The sequence below is a fragment of the Anoplopoma fimbria genome, chromosome 5 (assembly GCF_027596085.1).
Source record: "Anoplopoma fimbria isolate UVic2021 breed Golden Eagle Sablefish chromosome 5, Afim_UVic_2022, whole genome shotgun sequence".
Lineage (NCBI taxonomy): Eukaryota > Metazoa > Chordata > Actinopteri > Perciformes > Anoplopomatidae > Anoplopoma > Anoplopoma fimbria.
This window is the reverse complement of record NC_072453.1, coordinates 13007473-13027062: the sequence shown is the minus strand read 5'-3', so window position 1 is coordinate 13027062 and position 19590 is coordinate 13007473. Positions and strand designations below refer to the sequence as shown.

At 39.1% G+C, this 19590-nt stretch overlaps 1 protein-coding gene across 1 annotated transcript; it reads right to left on the bottom strand.

Annotated features, from left to right (window-relative positions):
• Positions 1-1067: 1067 nt before the first annotated feature.
• itgb3b (integrin beta 3b) lies at positions 1068-18307 on the bottom strand. Its single transcript, XM_054598543.1, has 15 exons — positions 18232-18307; positions 17636-17721; positions 16673-16877; positions 16267-16519; positions 14819-14981; positions 14465-14626; positions 14241-14336; positions 13286-13375; positions 12562-12696; positions 10684-11128; positions 6805-7027; positions 6613-6713; positions 5524-5643; positions 2967-3133; positions 1068-2224 (listed from the first exon to the last, which is right to left on the bottom strand). The coding sequence occupies exons 1-15, from the start codon at positions 18302-18304 to the stop codon at positions 2156-2158; spliced, it is 2388 nt and encodes a 795-aa protein (XP_054454518.1). The 5' UTR covers positions 18305-18307; the 3' UTR covers positions 1068-2155.
• Between the last annotated feature and the right edge of the window lie 1283 nt (positions 18308-19590).

Genomic DNA, 19590 nt, shown 5'->3' with positions numbered 1-19590 from the left:
TTTGTTTCATATTCATTCTCATTATTATCTACCCAAGATCTTCCTTGTTGCCAGTGTTTTGGTACTTTTTGTAAAAAGAAAAAAAAAAACGTTTAATGAAATCTTAAGTAAAGAGGTAAAAAATGAAACACCAAAGTATGGTTTACATTTTGTACCACCTTGTCATTTGCAAGTGCCTTCATCATTCAAGTGTTGATTGTAGAAATAAATGTTTTCCCTTCACTTTTCTATTATCATTAAAGAGTGATGTAACGTTTACACCAGGAGGAGAAGTTCCACCACCATGTTAAGAGTCCATTCTTTAATTAAAGATCATTTAAACCCTGCAGCAAGACCGCAAAGGGCTCCAGGGAGACATTTATATGATGCTTCCCATGAGTTTAACAGATAATGTAAACTGCTCAGGTCAGAATCACCATTACATGGCTGGTAATCCAACAAGCAACTGTCAGGGGCCCCAGAGCCCCAGGGGCCCCAAAAACTCCAGGGTTCATTAGTGGTGATTTGTCACATTTTTGGGGGGCATTTTCACAACAAAAATAGACTACACCATCAATTAGGTCAAACATTATTAAGCTACATGGATCACCTGTCTTGTAGAATAAAATTGCATAATTATTTTTAACTTGTTTTGCCAGGAAAACTAGGCCTGCTCCATCAATCTTTAAGTTTGCAAATATGTTGCATTTTCCTGAATTGTTTCATCAATACTACTAGGTAGTATAAGAATACTGGCTGCTCTCTGGGGGTTTTAAACTATTTAGTAACTGTATTACTGTCAGTGTGCATTTTTGCCTGCACTGCTTGGATCCAATATAATTAATTCTGCAAATCTGCAAATAGCCCACTTAACTCCGTGTAGCCTACGAGATATAATTCATCTCAGATCTACATCTGGTCAACTGAAGATGAGCGTCTCTTTGCACAACGACCAGTAGCCAGCTTTACTTGCAGTTCAAGCCCAGGAGATGGAAGCAGAGCATTGCAGACAAAAAGTACACTCAGGTGAGTCATGGTGAAGCAGCACAATAATTTAATAGTGACAGATCTAACTGTAATCATTTTAAACATGTGTTCATAATTAGTTTTAGCTTCATCTCCAAATCCTGTAATGGAATGTATAATTTAAAATCATTGAATTGGTTATAAATTTGAAAAATCTTGTCTTGAGATATAATATGTTTCAATAAGTTTTATCCATGCTATTGTATTCTCAAAACTGGGCACCTTATGTGCTTGTACAGTTCACCACATAAGAACTTGAAGATGACATATTTGTATTTTAGGAAACACATGGGAGAGAACACCCATCTCTCAGAGTCCACACAAGAAACTTCACCCATTTTAGTAAATTAACGGTTTACTCCAAACCACACCGTATCTTCAACAAGGCACTTGACTGAATTAAAGACAGCTTATGTTGCCATATTCCCACTGAGTACCACAAACAGGACATCCCGTTTCCATTGTGATCAGGAAAAGAAGATTGTTTTGTGTAACATAATCTGCCCTTTTGTTCTTCTTCTTTTGACTTCAAGGATTAGTTCAACCACATGACTTTTTAAAATATATTTTCCTACTAAGCCTCAGTGGTATCCAGTCATGTGGATAGCTTTGGTTTAATCTTTCTCTGGACCAGATATTCAGAGTGATCTTTAGATCTTGTTGCAAATAGTTAAAGTTAATAGTAAAAATTTAAATAAACAACCGGTCCACAGTAATGTCCGGGAGATATCCAGATATTTGGCAACTGAAAAGAGACATTATTGTTAAACAATATATATCTTTCCACACTTTGGGGGCTCTGAATATTTTTCCTTATATGGGCAAATACAATAAAGCTATATACATGGCTGGTAGGGGTACATATGTAAATATGTTTTTTTTGGGTGATTTGGGTAAATCTGCACAACACAATCATTTTTTGTCATCCACACAAATCAAAACAAAATCTTATTTATCAGTGTAGTATAAATGGGTGTTCATGACAAATCCCTGATAAAAATGTATCCTCAGAATCATTTCTACATATTTACAAACACAAATAATTATTCATTATTGTCTTGTGACAGTAGAGGCCTGCACATGATTCGTAACCTTCCCCAAAAGGACAGTAAAGGTCCATTATTCTTCATCCACGTTCAGTTCAGTAGCATCAGTCTTTTCCTCTGTATGTGATGTTTGTGAAGGTAGATGTGGCTCCTCTATAGAGAGGGTTGTGTCCCTGTTAGTCAAATACACATAAAGAAACATACAGTAAGTTAAGGTGAGTTTCACAGACACAAAATAAATTAGAGATGCTTTCCTTCATGTCGTTCGGGATTCAAGGAAAATCATAAAAAGGCACTTTAAAGGTCCCTTTAGGGAATTGCATAAAAGAAAAGAAAAGTTAAAACAATAGCAACTCCTAAACATGACAACTATTTTAGACACATATATCAGACACGTATATTAACTTGAGTGTGTGATTTAAGTTGTCAATTCCGTTACTCGGTGAGCATCTTAAAACTACTATGTTTCTTTAATTTCAGGTCTATGGGATTTAGGTGTTTTTGATGCCACAAAGAGGCCTGTTACCAGTAAAATGTTATTAGCGTTGGCTAATTTAAACCCAGCCCTTCCCCTGGCTGTCTTTTGTTCTGCTGTGAGAAACAGCATGCCAGAAAATAATAAAAAACATCTCCAGAAAACTAGCACGAGAGACTGTGTGTGTGGCCTTTTGTGTGTTAGTGTGTGTTTGTGTGAGGATGCAGAGATGATTGTGTGTGTATGGGAGGATGCCATTCCATGTTTCATAAACGAGTCCAAGAAAGTGTTTTTTGCCCCCAACAAAATCTCAGTGCAATATTTTTTCATTTAAATCTAAATGAACGTTGACTGCATACCTTGATATCTATCTTATTGTTGAGCAAACAGCACATCATATAATTTACACGCACATGCCGCCTCATGCTATATTCACTGACCGTGTCCCATTTGGCTCGAGCACGTTCTTCCTCAAATTTGGCGAACTCCCGTCTGTCGTGGATGGTGACCAGAAGTTTCCAGATAAGCAGAGCCGCCAAGCCGAGGAACAAGATGGCTCCTGCCACCGAAAGGAGCAAGACTAAAATGTCTGGACCCTTGGGGCAGTCTGGTTGGAAAGAAGAAGAGATAAAGGAATGTGTAAAGTGCACATATAAGTTAAGCCAGGAGCCAGGCCATAGGAAGTATGATTTCATAAGGCTGGTATCCTAGGTGTATGGAATAAAAGCGGAAGATGTGGTTCCTTTTAGCACAAATAACACTCTTTTTTAAGGTTATCAGATCTGCAAGTGAAGCCAGAGAATAGGGGAAGGAGAACACTAGTTAGCAGAAGGCAATGGTCCTTTAAAAACCAAAGAACAGAGGAGGATGGGCTGAAGTGGAAAATGCTAACCTCACACAACCAGGCCACAAATCTCCCTTCCCTCATTTTGGTCTGGCAAAACTTAATAGGAGTTTGATTTGCAGAGTTGCAAGAAGGCTGTACAATAGCTGACTGACAGCATGAAGTCTTCCTACACAAGACTGGAATGAGACGTTACTTGTTGTGCCCTCCTTCGTCATTTTTCCCATCATTAGCTCATCCGGGAAAACTTTCTCCTCAATTAATCACCCAACATTTTTTGTAATAAACCTAGGGGAGTGGTAGGCCATACACTGCTGAATCCTTCTTTATTTTGAGTCCCAAACATCTCGTTTAAATAGACTTTTTAGAGGACACAAGCCACATTATCATCTCAACACTTGGTTTGGATCCTAGTTTTCCAGAAGTTAGCAATATTTGAGTCAAAATATGTGTGCTAATGTTGCCAGACCATTATCAATTAAATCTGATCAAACCACACCAACACAGCCCTGATGAAACAGATTAGCAGAGCATTAAGATCTTCATCAATTAAACAATTTTAAAATTTCTGGACTGCAATGATTGATATTTCGGCCACTAGGGGGCAGCAGAAACAAGCTGGCATATTATCAACGTTTAATTGATTGTGGGCTGTCTCACAGTTGCTATTAAACTCTGTATAGAGAAGTGATAATTCTCTTTCACATAAAAGTATTCTTCTGATCCTTTGTTAATATAGAACTATTCATTATAGCTGTTTTCATTTTGATTGTTGCACAGTTAGTAATACATTTTTGTGTTCACATGAAAGCAATTCAGGTTCCTTATTGTTTCCAAAAATGTCTTTACACTTCTAGTTACATCTGGTCCAAATATGACTGGCTTGTTTGTCTGCCAGAGTGCATGTTTGTTTGTATGTCTAACCACATGTCTGTGTGTGATCCCTCTAGTACATACATATGTGCATAGCAGTGTTGGGTAACGTAATGGGGCAACCAAGGGGAACTTTTACAGCTGACATCAAAGCTTTACTCCTCTTCCTCTCTCCTTATTCCTCTATTTCCTGCTCCTCAACTGACCCTTTTGATCCCTAAAGCCGCCACCATTTTGGTTTGTATGTAAATCATGTCAGGTTGGTGCTACAATATTATTTCTGTAACATTATAAATAACTCCTAAATAAAAATAAAAGGCTTAGTCAACTTTGGAGGGTATTTGTTTCCCATCTTCGCCTCCTCGCTTCTTGTTCTCCTTTTTCACACAACTTTATGTTTCCTTTAAAATTCTTTATCCGTTTCTTCTGCTTACTTAGTCTCCTTTCTCTCCCTCTCATGATTTCCTCTAGAGGATATGAAGAGTCAGCGCGTTCCAAGAGGAGCTGGGCAGCTGTTTACGACCCTCTTTGACACAGTGGGGTGCACTGTGTTCAAGGCAAATTTTGGTGTACTTCTCTGCTACCCAGTTGTGCCTAAATTAAACACACACATTCATTAAAGGCAGACCCTGGGGCAGACTTTCTCTGCGGGCACTGGTGGTCATTAAAGGCTGTTTTACCGCCCCACACTCTTTCTAGTTGGCCACTTAACAAGCAGATGAAGGGCAGGCAGCAGGGAAGTGACAACTTATATTTGGGTGAAGAAAAAAAACACTGATTTCATAAATCAAGGAAGTTTGCTTGTTTGGCTGAAAGGAGATGCATTTGTGGTTGTAGATTTTACCTGTCCGGTACTTTAGTTTAATGTCCATCTGTCATTGTGGCAACCCTCATCTATTTCCACATATAAACTTAACCATATTATTAAGTTACTGTCCTCAGAGCAGTATTCATCGTTTTTTTTGGCACTTCGGGGAAGTGGAACAACATGTAAACACATCATTGATATGTAAGGAGTGGTGTTCATAGCCACCAAACAAATCCAATATTCTCTCCTTTTAGCTCTGGGTTTGGTCCTCACTAACTCCTGAGGGCAAATATCTCCCTCTCTACTGCAGTTGCTAAACAATCCACACAGCTCACCAGCTGGTTGTTACTTTGACTGTTTGCCATTTGGTTATAAGGGATTATACATTATAAAAGCAAAAATATTGATTAGTGCAGCTTTAAATATGTGCTTGTTAGGTCAGGTATGCATGTACAGTATGTTCCTGTCTTACCGGGCTCTTTGACCACAAACAAGATGGACTTGCCACTGGAGTCCTCATAGTACTGGAAACGCTCCACGCAATCATCCTCATCTTTGTAAGTGCAGTTCACAGCATTTTTATCATGAAGCACTGCATGGGAAATTGAGAGAGAGTGGTTTCTCAGTTAGCCAAGACAAAATCTTTCAAAAGCAGCACAACACAGATGTTTTTGGTCGTGTTTCAGAAAAGAAACTTTGTAAATTCACTTTGAAAACTTTTTCATTCACAATATCATTCAAAAGGCATTTTCTGGAGATATAAATTCCCTTGCTAATAAGACACCCTTTATAAAGATTATTATTAAGTCTGAACTATTGATTAATGCATCATTTACTTCTGCTTCATAGATATATATTATAAGCCACCAATGAAAACAATCTTTAAGTTGCCAGGTTTGTGAAAACCCTCTCTTCCTCGTTTTCATTCTCCTCCAGTATGATGACTTTTGTTTTTACTTTTTAGCTAGTTTACAAATGAGAGACTATGTCATTTTTTAAATAAGAAAAACATTCTTTCTCGTGTACGAAAAGTCAAACTTAAAAGCAATAAAACACATTCTATACAGTCAGCGGTCCTGCTTCTAAAGACTTACCTGAATCAGCTCATGGTGGCCAAAGTTAGCTCACGTTAAAAAATATTATGTAGACATTGCTACGTAACTGACATTACTGAGTCAGTTAGCTAAATTTGTAACTTTTCTTGTGCTTCTGTTACACTATCCTTTAGCATTCAGCATTATCCTGTAAGTTGCGTCAGTTGCCGCTATTCAACAAAAGCTACATCTCTACACTTCTTCTAGGAAAGGTTTGCAGAGCATCTGGACCCTAATCCATTTATTAAAAACGTAAAACCTCATGACCCTTATTTAAAACTTATTAGTTTGTAACCGCAGACATGATGGCAACTGATTCCCCACCTCGGCAACCAAAAATCTGTTCTCATCAAACATGTCTTCTCATGAATTTAAAGAGCATTGGTAAATATTTTGTTCACCATTAATAATGCCATTAGTTACTATTTTATAAAGGTGTTTTATTAGAGAAATGTTGTTTTTCTCACCTATATCATCCACAAGCACAATCTCATCCTTGCAGATTCGAGAGCACGTGTTGTCATCAAACAGCTTGCCCCTCTTGAAGTGTTTACACTCCACACACTCCCTTTTAGAAGAAAAACATACATCAGTCCATCAGCTCATTTAAAAACAGCTTTCTGGACACCGAAACATTCTAACTATGTGTTCAGACCCACTTCTTCATGGTGCAGGCGTCCGGGCAGGTGGGGCACTTGTCACATGTGACTCCGTAGGCACCGGGCTGGGTGCACTCACAGGCCCCGCACAAACACTGGCCCCTCCCGCTGCACAACAAGCCCAGGTTGGACATACAGGTGTCAGTGCGTCTGGAGCAGTTACAGTTCTCACCCTGCCAATCTGGTGCACACTGGCAGAAGCCACAGTTACATTCCCCGTGGCCTAGGAAGGAAGGAAGAAAGGATAGATGAGCTACTGTAACATTGTTTACTGTTTTTTTAATTTCTATTTTCACACACAGGAGGGTGGCATATGGAGTAAAACAGCGAAAGAGGAAGTGTATAAACAAGTGTAATTTTGTGTGAAAACAAGGGTGTGGTTGGAGTTGGGAAAGAGGGAGGAAAAGGGAGGGAGTGTTAAGTGCTTGATTGCTAAAGACATGATTTCAATTTCAGTTTTTGTGCATCATTTGTTTTAAACAACCTATGTTTGATAGGGTAACATGAGTCCCATGTGTTTATGGCTTTGTCATTCCATAAAATATACATTTTATGCACCATTTGATACATCTTTTTTAAAATACAGCCTGTCCCACAGGGCATCTTAGGTAATTTTGGGAACTACACTAGAATTAAAAAAAAGTTTTGTGGTTTTGAACACTAAGTGGTTGGTCATTATGAGTTTTTAATTCCTGGCTGTGACTTGTTAAAGGCTTATGAGTAAATATACCACAAGCCTGTGTCATACGTAGATAAGTTTTTCCTGTTTGTGATGATGTGTTTTAACTTTCTTTCAGAAATGACATGGTTCCTCTGTATCTTGAGCAATATCTACCCTTGCTTTGCCTTTAAACCCTTATTTCAAAATCCATGCTGGACTCCAATTGAAAAATTGAACTTACATTCGCAGTACCAGGTTTTCATCCACACAATAACAATGTTCCCTCATCCATTCCAAATTCAAAAAGTGAATTTTATGTCCTGCTTAGACATTTGGTAGCTCTATAAGTCTGGAGCACTTGAACTCGATCCCAAACACTGGTAAACAGAAGTTGTAAGTCATGTTTCTGCAAGTGTTCATTGTGTGCGTGTGGTGTCTGGGAGGCGTTTATATTTGGCTGCAAGATTCATTGTGTGTGTGTATTTGTGTGCATCGGTTTGTTGTTTTTCCTCGTACGTGTGATGTGTGCATGCAAGAGAGTGACAATGCAGAAAACATTGTGGCCTATCACTGCAAAACAAAGCTCAGATAAACAATGAGACAGGAAGCTGCTTGGAACAGTCTGACTGAAAAAAGGATGATCCATGAGCAAACTGCCATTACCACTTAACCACAGTACCTCTACCTTTTAATTAGACTATTCTGTGGGGGAAGCACATTGACCATGGTCCACAGACCGAAAAAGGTATTTCAAGACAAAAGCAGACCATGTTTTACACACAGAACATTTACAGTTCTCTCCCACTTGGCCCGTTTCTGACCAAACATGGGATTTATTTTTAGCCCTATTACACCACACCGGCCAATGAGTAAGCAGTAAGGTATTTTCATGTTAATCTAGGGGCTTTGGGGAATACAGCAAAAACATTTCTGTATGAGAGCAGCACAGGGGGGGTTTGAGTGATATATGAGATCTGATGATGTGATGAATCGAGGCAATATGTCCCAAAACGTATGCATTTAACAAATATCAAACATCCACTGAGTAATAGCAATGCCATCTCATGTATTTAACTTATTAATAAGTAACTAAGAGGCGTTGCATCAATGAGAGAGAGGTCTGTTCATTTTGACTCCATGATGTTCTTTTTGTCCTTTTTCTTCTTTTCTTTGTGTCTCATGTCTTCCTCCGACACTTACATCCTGCCATCTTTGCAATAGTAGTTTGACATTTAGAGAAGTACACTTATTCTGTTTCTTTCTGAGAGTAAGATGAGAAGAACAATACCAGGTTTAAAGATGAAGCCACCTGCATAAAGCATCCTGTTAGCTTATATTAGCATAAAGACTCTAAACAGGGAAACAGCTTTGTTTTTTGGGTTTTTTTATGGACAAAGATATAATGTTCATTTATGAGGTTTAAAGGCTACATGTTTCCTTCCGTTTAAAGCCTAAATGCTAAATTAAGCTAACCGGCAGCTCACAATAGAAATTAATATTTATCGGTCAGGAAATTGAATCATTGACCTTTAAAGAAAAAATATATACAGAAATTAAAAGACTCATATGACAGGTGAGTAGATCTTCTAATCTAACTCCCTGTAAGAAAGCAAATAAGTATATTTCCTAAAATGTAGAACTTTATACCTACATTATTGGTGGGATTCATTGCAATAACCGTTGAACTTTTAACTTTCAGTAATGAAAGCAAATGAACTATTATTAGAAAGAAAACTGACAGTATGGTCTAACGCCTACATTACACAAACAATCCCAAAGTGAAAAGTCGTCGTAAAATCTCAGTGACAAACATCCTTAGGGTAACATCATGTGGTATGACTTGATGATATACAGTGTCTTTTGAAAAGCAAAGAGGAGGAAAATGAGGCCAAGAGGCACAATTACTAAACACAAACTCATTCCCACTGTTTAAAAAGCAAAACCGCGACAGAGAAACTTTTGGAAAAGTTAGAGTCCTCTCCGACCGCTCTGAGAGCTACCGTCAAACTTAAAAAATATTTATTTTGTGCATGAATCCTGTCATACTCAAACAAAAGCTCTGCCTGGCTGAATCAAACATACAACCTGAGCTTACACTCACACACGTAGCACACACACTATGTTTATTGTGGATGGAGCCCATGTCCCAGGCAGAGAGGGGTTGTTATTGTATGTAATACATCCCAGATGAGGTGGGTGGCAAGTTAGTGTTGTAAAGGTTGACTGCCTACCCCGACGGCAGCGGTGCACACATTCTCTGAAACTCCATCACGGACACACACAATGTTCATGCCAGTCAGTGGGCCACCTCTATCACGTTTCAATTACACCCATATTGCGTTGTGTGCTTTGTAAAAATGTTAATGGCATAGTTAAACATTTTTGGAAATACGCTTATTGGCTTTCTTGCAAAGAGTGAGATGAGAAGATCAATACCACCCTCATGTCGGTCTGTTAAATTTGAATATACACCAAGGAGCAGGTTAGTTTACTTAACTTAGCTTAACTTATCTTAACGGGGAAACACCAAGAAGTCACTGCACCTGGTCAAAACAATAGACTAGCACATAACCTCCCCTCCCCAATTTTTTTTTTTGCTTCTTGTTTTTGTGTAGATTAAATAAACAAGATATAATGTGTTAAACGCGTGTTTAAGAGGTGTTACAGGCAGATTGTGTACCTTTAGCCAGAGCCATGCTGTCTGTTTACCCTGTCTACAGTCATAATGATGAGCTAAGCTAATCATCCGTTGGCTCCAGCATGTTTGACTGTGATTCCAGAATGTTGCACTATTCCTTTAAAAAGTCAATTTCATCACAAGTTTTGGATCAGATAATTATGTTATGTTTTCCATTTCCTTGTTCAGTCCAAACAACAGTCCACAGCACATATGTATATAAAATGTACAATGATATAAGACAGAGAAAGCAGCAATATCTTTGAGTTTGAGACTGTTGGTTGGACAAAACAAGACATTTGAAGATTTCTTGGATTCTTGATTGAAATGTCCGTTTTCACTATTTCTAACATTTTATAGACAAAACTATTTAATTAATCAAAAACGGCTGATTGATCAAAAATGACAATTATTATTAGTTTCCGCCCTAGTTTGCCATTCAATTACTGTCAACTGTCTAATCCTCTTAATTTTTCAGCCCTATCAATCTACTTAAGATGCTCAGGCGAGTTAATTATAAAAGAAGCTCATAAGATCTTACCTGAGCACAGTTCCCCCTTGTAGCGCAGGCAGTTGAAGTCATCACACTCACACAGCTTTCCCCAGATTTTTCCGAAATCACTGCTGTGGCACACACACTGGCCGCACACACAGTCACCACGGCCGCTGCAGATGGCAGACTGAGGTCCTCCAGAGCCCGCCGGTCCGCTGCAGCGGTCCTGCTCTGTGGGGTTGTAATCACCCTCGGCACACTCGCAGTGAGGCCCTAAGCGACCCGGGTGGCACAGGCAGATGCCACACTCGTAAGTGCCGTTGCCTTGGTTACATTTGGGGCTATTGAGCTGGGTTTTGGTCTGGCACTTGCAGTCGCACTCAAAGTTGACGGTGACGGAGAGGGAGTCCTTGAAGCCCACAGGCTTTATGATGAAGGTTTTCTTCTTCTGTTTAGGGCAACCTCGAGCTCTGGCCTCCACGCTGAAAGAGACCTGGACGAGAGGAGGGAGTTGAAATTGTAAAATGGTACATTTTGGGTGAGAAAAGTATTTGTTTCAAACATGTTTAGAGCCCTGTCTTTTTAAAATGTTTTTCATCTGCATCCACGTCTTGAAAAACCTGCTTTATAGTGGATTATATCAAATGTAACAGCACTTTAATGGTATTGTTATTGTTCCTTTAACAGCTGCTCAAATGGTAAGCATTATCTAATCACTGTCGGTGAAAAAAGCACAAAGACCTGACACAGGGAATGCCTCCATATGTATTTAGTCAAAGTAATTGTTCATAGAGCGCTACATCATAATCTGGTAAATGTCCAAAAGTAGGCAGTTACTACATCTGGAGAGAGAGCCATATATGGCAAGAATAAGAGGGGCTGAGGCAGAGAGAAAGAAATGTGTGGAGGCCAAAAAATGTCACCTGGAGTGAGGAGAGAACAAGTACTAGAGCCAAAGAAGCTGTGATAAAGAAAAAATGTAAAAATAGAAAACGGAACGAGGAGAACTCTTTATGCAGAGTTGGCAAAAAAATTACGGAAGGTCAAGAAAACATAATTTAGGAAAGACAAGCTCAGAGACAGTGCTGATCCACTTTTTCCCATCATCTGCTTTGAAATCACAAGGAAATGGGGAAAATCCAACTTTAAAGCCATGTAGATAGAAGCCAGAAAGGAAATGGAAAGAGGCAAATAAAGAAGGTGAAAAAATAGTACATGGAACTAACTAATATTATTTTTGAAATCAAGACATTATTATGTACACAAGAGATAGGACATGTTCATTGGGGTCGAAACAGCAAATGCCGTTATTCATTTAGCCTACTGCATTGCTTAAAAACAAGCATTGCATCTGCTCAAGGGGTTTCCATTATTACACCTATTTCATAATGCAAAACCAATAGGTAATTTTACAAAATATAGTTTCATTTACATTTTACTTGTGAAGCAATCTGCCTTATCTGAATTTACAGGATGTTGAGAAAATTACTAGAAATTTCCTGTAGCATAGATACTCCACTGGTTACAAATATATTTATCTCATCCAATATTTTTCTTATGAAAGGCAAATAATTCTTGAAAGCTCAGTGTTAGAAGTGTCTTGTTGAGAAGAGCGCTTCTTGCTATATACTTCTGATAATATAATTATTAAAATTGTTTTAACAAGTGTAAGGGGGGGGGGAGAAGTCTCATGGTCAGTTCAGTTCACAACACTAATGTGGGTCCTTAGATAAACAATTAGGGGCCTAAATAAAATAAGAAAATCCTTAAAATTAAAAAGATCATGAAGGTAAAATCAATCATTGTTTGAACTGCTTATGACTTATTTCCAAAGTGATGCCATTACCTGTTTTGAGGGTCAAAAGTAGACTTTACCTCACTTTGAAAGGGGTTACATGCCAAAAAAGGGGCGGGACTTGGACTGACCGTGTCTCCTATCTTGAGCCCAGAGCAGGATTTGACGCCAGGGATGAGCTCTCCATTCAGACAGGTGGCGTTAAAGGAGAGGGACAGCTCCTCCGGGACGCCTTGAAGCTCCAGCTCCACCTTGGAACGGATTTTCTGGTAACACCGATGAGGGAACAGCGGGAAACACATACACATGGAAGGATGAGTATGAAGGCGTGCATCATGAGGCCATAAACGAATGTTAGGTCTCAATACTTTTTTTTTTTCAATTTCAAATAATTTACCTCTGTGTGCATGCCATTAAATTTTCTGCTCTAATTACATGTAAGCCCATTCATTCATTTGGGTATACAAACATACAAGTACACACATTTACACGTTAGTATGTACATCAAAGTAACAGCCAGGATTAATGCTAAAATACATTTTTCATGTAATTCACTTGTTCTCTGCATAATCAATCCAATTAACAGCCAGGAGTCTCCCACATTTGGTCAGCTTCACACCTCAGCCACAAAAATACTTTGGCCAGACCAAGTGTGTGACTCAGACACTGTGGGTTTGTGTCAGCAAACACATGTCATTCTCTGAAACACTGTCTAGTCTAAAGTGTGTGTGTGTGTGTGTGTGTGTGTGTGTGTGTGTGTGTGTGTGTGTGTGTGTGTGTGTGTGTGTGTGTGTGTGTGTGTGTGTGTGTGTGTGTGTGTGTGTGTGTGTGTGTGTGTGTGTGTGTGAGACTTACAGCGTACGCCTTCAGTATGAGCTGAATAACATTGCCCGAGTCGTTGGACAGTGTTCCTACTGTGGTGCCAGGAATCAGCTCACTGTAGTTCTGTAAGAGAGAAAGACCAACAGTTTGGAAGACCGATGTCAACCTACAGAGTCAGGGAAACTACCAATAAACGATTAACAATAATTTATGTTTCATGAGTTACAAAAATATATAAAATCCACCCATATATTGTAAATACAATGCCCCTTTAAATAGGTCCAAAATGTAATCCCTATTCATGTAAAATAGACTACATTTCCCCCAAAATTGTTATTACTTCAAAACATTTGTTTGCTGATAATAAAATATAGATTTAATATAGATAGAAGCCTCTTCGTGGGAAAATGTCAACAATTTTTCACACTTTTTTTCCGTTGTTACCGAGGTCAAAGGAACAGCGAGCAGCACAGAAACACGTGCAGCAGTTACTTGTCCATTAGGTCACCCTGGCTGCATTGGTTTCATGGTATGAGATAGTTGTGAGAGTTGTACCAAATGTTAACCGTCACAAGCAAACGCCCTAAAAAAGCACAAAGTGTCACACCCTAGCTCATGCCATACCCAATGTTCTTGAATTCTTCACCCGTTTTCCTTTAAGAACAATGACTATATTCATAAATATACCTCCTCTTATTCTCTCTAGTTGTAATAGTGTTAGCATTTTAGGAAAATCTGAGTTTGTATCTTTGCTGTGTCTAATCAGCTTATTAAAGTGATTAATTTTGAGTTTCCATTCTTCCAATGCAGCATCCAAGAATCTCAGTTTAAAACCAGTGAGGTTTGGAGGACTTAAACTGCAGTGTGTTCAATATGAGATGATTACCAAGTCGGAGATGTCATCCTCTCAGTTTCAGTATAAAAACGTTTGCTTAGTTTACATTTTTGAACAGAGTAAAATGCTGGATGTGCTCAGTGAGCTTCTGACCTGGTACAGAGGAACCACAGGGTTGGTGACGGCAAAGATGAGGTTGATGTTGTTCTCCGACATCTTCTCTGTAATCAGAGCTAATGATGGGTAATCCTGTGGGGCCAAAACGGACGTTGTGGTCAGCACTTGCTCCTTTACTTATTTAAACAAAGGGTTTCATTGGCTCTGATTCTCTTTCATACTGTCCGTGCACCAAACACACATTACCGGTACAAACTTACCATGGTGGTAGACATGCTGTACATATTTTCAGAATTGAGGTGGCACTGCCCGTCGTTGGGCTGCACGATTCCCGCCAGACGACCATCCAGAGCCACGTGAGTCTTAGCGTCCGAAGTGAAGATCAGAAGGTGGGATGCACCGGGGCGCCAGCCGACCTCCTCCTGGATCCCATCAAACCATGAAACAGCAAAAGGAAGGAAGCTGAAACTATTTAATTCAACTTTTGGCTGAGGAATTCTTATCTAAAGCAGCGAAACTCTTTCTGATTAACTTCTGTTTTAATTGTATTAGCTAACTCTTCTTCTTTCGGACATTTCTGTGACAACAAAAACAGAGAATGTGAGTCTCTGCACCTTGCACACAGCAGCCTGGATGATGGCATCAAAGCCTCCCTCCGGGGCATCTCGGTTCCTGGACACCATCTGCTTCTTGACTTCCTCTGTGAAGCGGCCCACCTCCTCCGTCAGGGACAGAACGTGTTTGTAGCCAAACTGAGGCAGGCAGGTGGTGTTGATGCTGTCAATGAAACAGAGATCAAGTGATCATGGTGGAGCAGAGCTGCTGGCAGCTTGTTCATTCATCTAAACGTCTGTTATTATACCATTGTAAAAAATACAAAGCATCAAGAGCTGTCCAATATTTAAATTGAAGCTACATAAATAGTTTAATTTTCCTTTTTAATTTTGTAGGGTTCTTTTGTGTCATATTTGTAAGTCACGTGCCAGGTGACATCTTAGCAGGACAGGTCTTTATTTTACAGTTTTTGATTTGGTCAATCTTCCTAATATGACCTTTAAAAACAAGACGCAAGATTCTGCAGCCATATCGGATCAGATCATAAAACTCTTGTTTCAGGTTGTATAACGGTTTTGCATATTAGCACTTAACATAAGGTACAGCTGAGTGTCATAGATATTTTATATTTACATTTTACTCAAAACCTCAAATGTTCACTTCATCATAGCGCTGGAAGAAAAGTCAGAGGATCGCCAAAGTTGTTAAGGGTCATCCTTAGGGACTATAAATGTCTGTACACAATTTCATGGTAATTCATAGTAATAGTTGTTAAGATATTTCAGTCTAGACCAAAAAGTGGACTGACCCACAGACCAACGACGCCATCCCTACACACTTTCTAGTATTTTATCCTGTTCATCAGTAAATGTTTCCTTTCTGAACAGATGTTGGTTTCCCAAAGATTTACATCTTGTGAAAAAGTAAACCCGTCTTTCTCTCCGCATTTAATTCACACTCCAATCTTATCTTTTATCCGAACATTCCTGGAGGCTGGAGCTTGGCTGACTGTGTGTAAAGTGGGAGAATAAATGACCCCAAGAGACCTTAAACCACCAAATCAACCCCGGAGGAGCCTTCGGCTGGAGTCCAGGCTGTTTGCTTTGGGACGTTCCTACTCTCCGGGCAGATCACCCGCAGTTGATTCAGAGGAGCTGACCAAGCACTAGGGAACTGCTGTAAGCCTTTAACAAGTGCTGTGACTCTGAGCGTGTTTGCAACGCTGTGTTTAAAGATGTCATCACAAAAATTACATCATCTGCATAATGAAGCTATTTCCCACATGCAGACATAAACAACTGCTGAAACCAACACCTATTAGGAATGTAACACATTGTTAGCATGCAGCCACTAAAAAAAACGTTCCATTACAAAGAGATCTGGATTGATTTAGGTACTTATATACAGACATGAAACAGGTTAGGGAGGCTCACGTTTTGTCTAACATGATTGAATTATACATGAGGGTGCGAATACTGTATGAAGCTCTTTAAACCTTATCTCTTACCTGAAGCAGGGGTTCTTTACAGCCTCTTTGGGGGAGATGTACATGTAAGGCGAGAGCGGCTTGTCCACAAAAGCCCCAAAGCCCATGCGGAGGTTGCTGGTGGTGCGGTTCATGGCCTCGGCCAGGCCTTTGCCCAGTGTTCTCAGGCGGAAGAGATCATCATTCATGGAGTAGGAGAGATCCATGAGGTAGTAGAGATCCACAGGGTAGTCCTCCACCTGACGCACCTTCACCGTGAAACGCTTAGCATCATCTTGGAAGTGGGATACAGAAATGTTGTTTTTTTAAACAGATTTGCTTGATGTTACAAGTAACTTCTATTGTAACTATTGTATGTAACTACCCTCTACACCTCTACTTCAGTATGTCAGATCCCAAAACCACAAACTCAGATGGTAAACCCTACCTGGCCTGAGGGTGATGTGTAATTTCTGGGGCTTTATCTGGGTGACGTCTTGCGTGGCCCCCGCTGCCTTGTTGCTGAGGGGCCGGTCCTCAAGCACCTGCAGTTTGCTGGTTGGAGACTCCAGAGCTGACGCAGCACAGCCCGCTGCCACCAGGTTACTCTTGAGATCACAGCGGGAAGAACTGGCAACTCCCTGGCCGAAGTCCTGGCAGAAGAGGCATTTATATTTTACATAAAGAAAAGCAGTTTCCAGCAACTTCTTGGAAGGGCTTTAATGCGTTAGAAATGGAATCAAATTGTCATTTATTTAAAGAATTCTCATCTTTATGAAGCTCTTCAGAGAAAAGGGCTAATTGTGTTCATTTAAAGGCTAAACTGTAAAGGGCAAGTCCCGAAAAAGCCGGACATTATGTGCCTATAAAACCAATCTCCTGGAGTGAAGAAGCACTCCAACACCTCTCCAACAAACTTTGGACTTAAAGGCAAATTCTGCCTTAAATTAAAATGTCCATCCTATCTGAACACTCACTGATGGTTCAGCCAGTGTGTATGAATATAAATAAGTTTCAGTAATAAACCAGAGTACTCAGGCTGAAGTAATCTTGAGAAAACATTGAGTAGGTTTAGTATGTTGACTCTGAGTTTTACAATATTAAATCATTGCACTCATTAGTTTGAACCAGAAAATATGACTGTATCCGCATTCAGTCACACAAGTCTAGTCACTGTGGCTAAAGTGCCAGGAATCAAATAAAAAGCCCAAACAGTTTATAATAGTAGGTGTATAAAGTACATTTTGACTTTAGAAAGACATTCATTTTCACCTAAACCTATGTGACGTTATAAGTGTAAATCCTCTCAACCAAATTACGTGGCCTATGAGGAGATCTGTACCACCCAGCACCAGCCCAACCTGGCAGCATTCTCATGGTCTGAAAGAGATGAAGTGGAAAAGAAACCCACCTCCTGCAAGCACCACGCACAGCTGGGGTGCACAGCCAGACATTGCTTGCATGTGCTGGCCCCTCTCGAGGTGCAGACGTTTGAACCTGTAACCAAATGCTGGGTTAGTTTTTCCAAAAAGTAGAGCAATTCCTTAATTAAAACGTTCGCCTTATATGGGGGCTGATCTGTTGTACTTAGTTGTGAATTCTCTTATTACCTATATTTAAAATAAACAAGTCATCATTTTTTTCTTCCTACTTTTGGATGTGGCACCAGAGAGAACAATTTAAACATACAGAGTTTGTTTAAGAAAATAAAAAAAAGTTACCAGGTTTTGGATATATGATTAAAACAATTTATTCTACACACCTGGTGCATCTTGTTGCATTCCCTCACTGTCTTAATGAGCAAAATTATTCCTCAAATGCAGGAAAAATAATTTCAGAACAATAGCATGTCCTATTAACATTACACCTTTAAATGGACATGTTACCAGGACATGCATAAATCGATCCAGGTAGAAACAAGTTGAGTCTTAGTAGAGATGAAAACTTTTCCAACATATTTTTGGCAAAAACATGAAAACAACACCAGTGAACAAAATGAGAATTTACCCCAAACTCCTGTTATTCCAGTGAAGATCAAAACACACATCCATAATATCCTTCGCGCAGGGAGAGCACCCATTCTGCTGCGCACTCTGTGGTGGAAGAAGAAGAACACGAGAAAAAACCTTCTTCATCTGCAAAGCACAACTCCTAATAGAGTCAAATGTCTTAACGCCATCCCTCAACTAGTCCCGCATCCACAGCTCTCATCATCATACTATTAAATGTAGTGGGCGGGTTAAGTGCACCATCCAAAAGCTGTGAGTTATGAGATTTTATTTTGAAAGGGGGCAGGTCAAACAAGTGGCATACAAGCTGGCATGTTGTTGTGCACTCTGGTTTCTGTTAAAAAAGTTACTTATTATTACATAGGACATAGTGTAATATTCAAATATAATAACATTATAACTAATTTTAACTCCTTTATGTCCACCATATACCAAAAACATTTATTTGAATTTTTGAAATGCACAGTGAAATATAATGCTGATATATATTGTTTCATCACAATGGATAATGGATGATAATAATAACAACATTCAATATGTTAAGATATTAACAACAATTAAGTTTTGTAAGTGTTGTAATTCATAGAAATTGTTCATTTATTCTGTTAGCATCACTACTAAACCGTTTGGTTGAGCATGTTTTTAGGCATTTTTTTAAAAAATCCTGAAAATTAAATTATACTATAGATTGTTGTTGTATCAAGTTATATAATTCTGTTCAGTAAGACCTCTGAAAATATTATGTTAAAAAAATATGCTTACCTTTTAGGACCCCAAGTCCTCATGTCTGAAGGGACTTTTTTTTTGCTAACTACCTGTAAGGAGGAAAAATTAAAATGCATGGTATTCAAAGAAACAGCGACATCTAGTGGATGTTGTTAATATACTTAAACCGAGCGGTAGAGATGGCTCCATCAGGTTGAGTCAACATATTTTCCAATGAGAGACATTGACTCAAAACGTGCTTTGAACAGTTGAGCAGAGCAAAAAAACTGATTAGATTTTGGAAAAATACTGAATATAAGTGTGATTTTTTTCTGTGAATAAATTAAGTTTTTTTTGTCTGAACCTATGAATTAAGAAGTGCAGGCTTTACTGTGCTATGCAAATAAACAATAGGCTTTATACAAAGTAAGCATGTACTGTAATTAAGTCTATTTGCATTGGTATACACTGCCCACTAGTGGACACTAGCTGTAAAGACAAGTGTCAGTCCTCGGTAGGTCGGAACACTTTAGCTGCAGCGTACACAAGAAATAAAATGCCTTTTTATTTTATTAATGCCGAATAATTACTCAATAAATGTCTAGAAAAATGAAACGTGGACAAATATTAGCCCTAATATCTAAATGTTTCA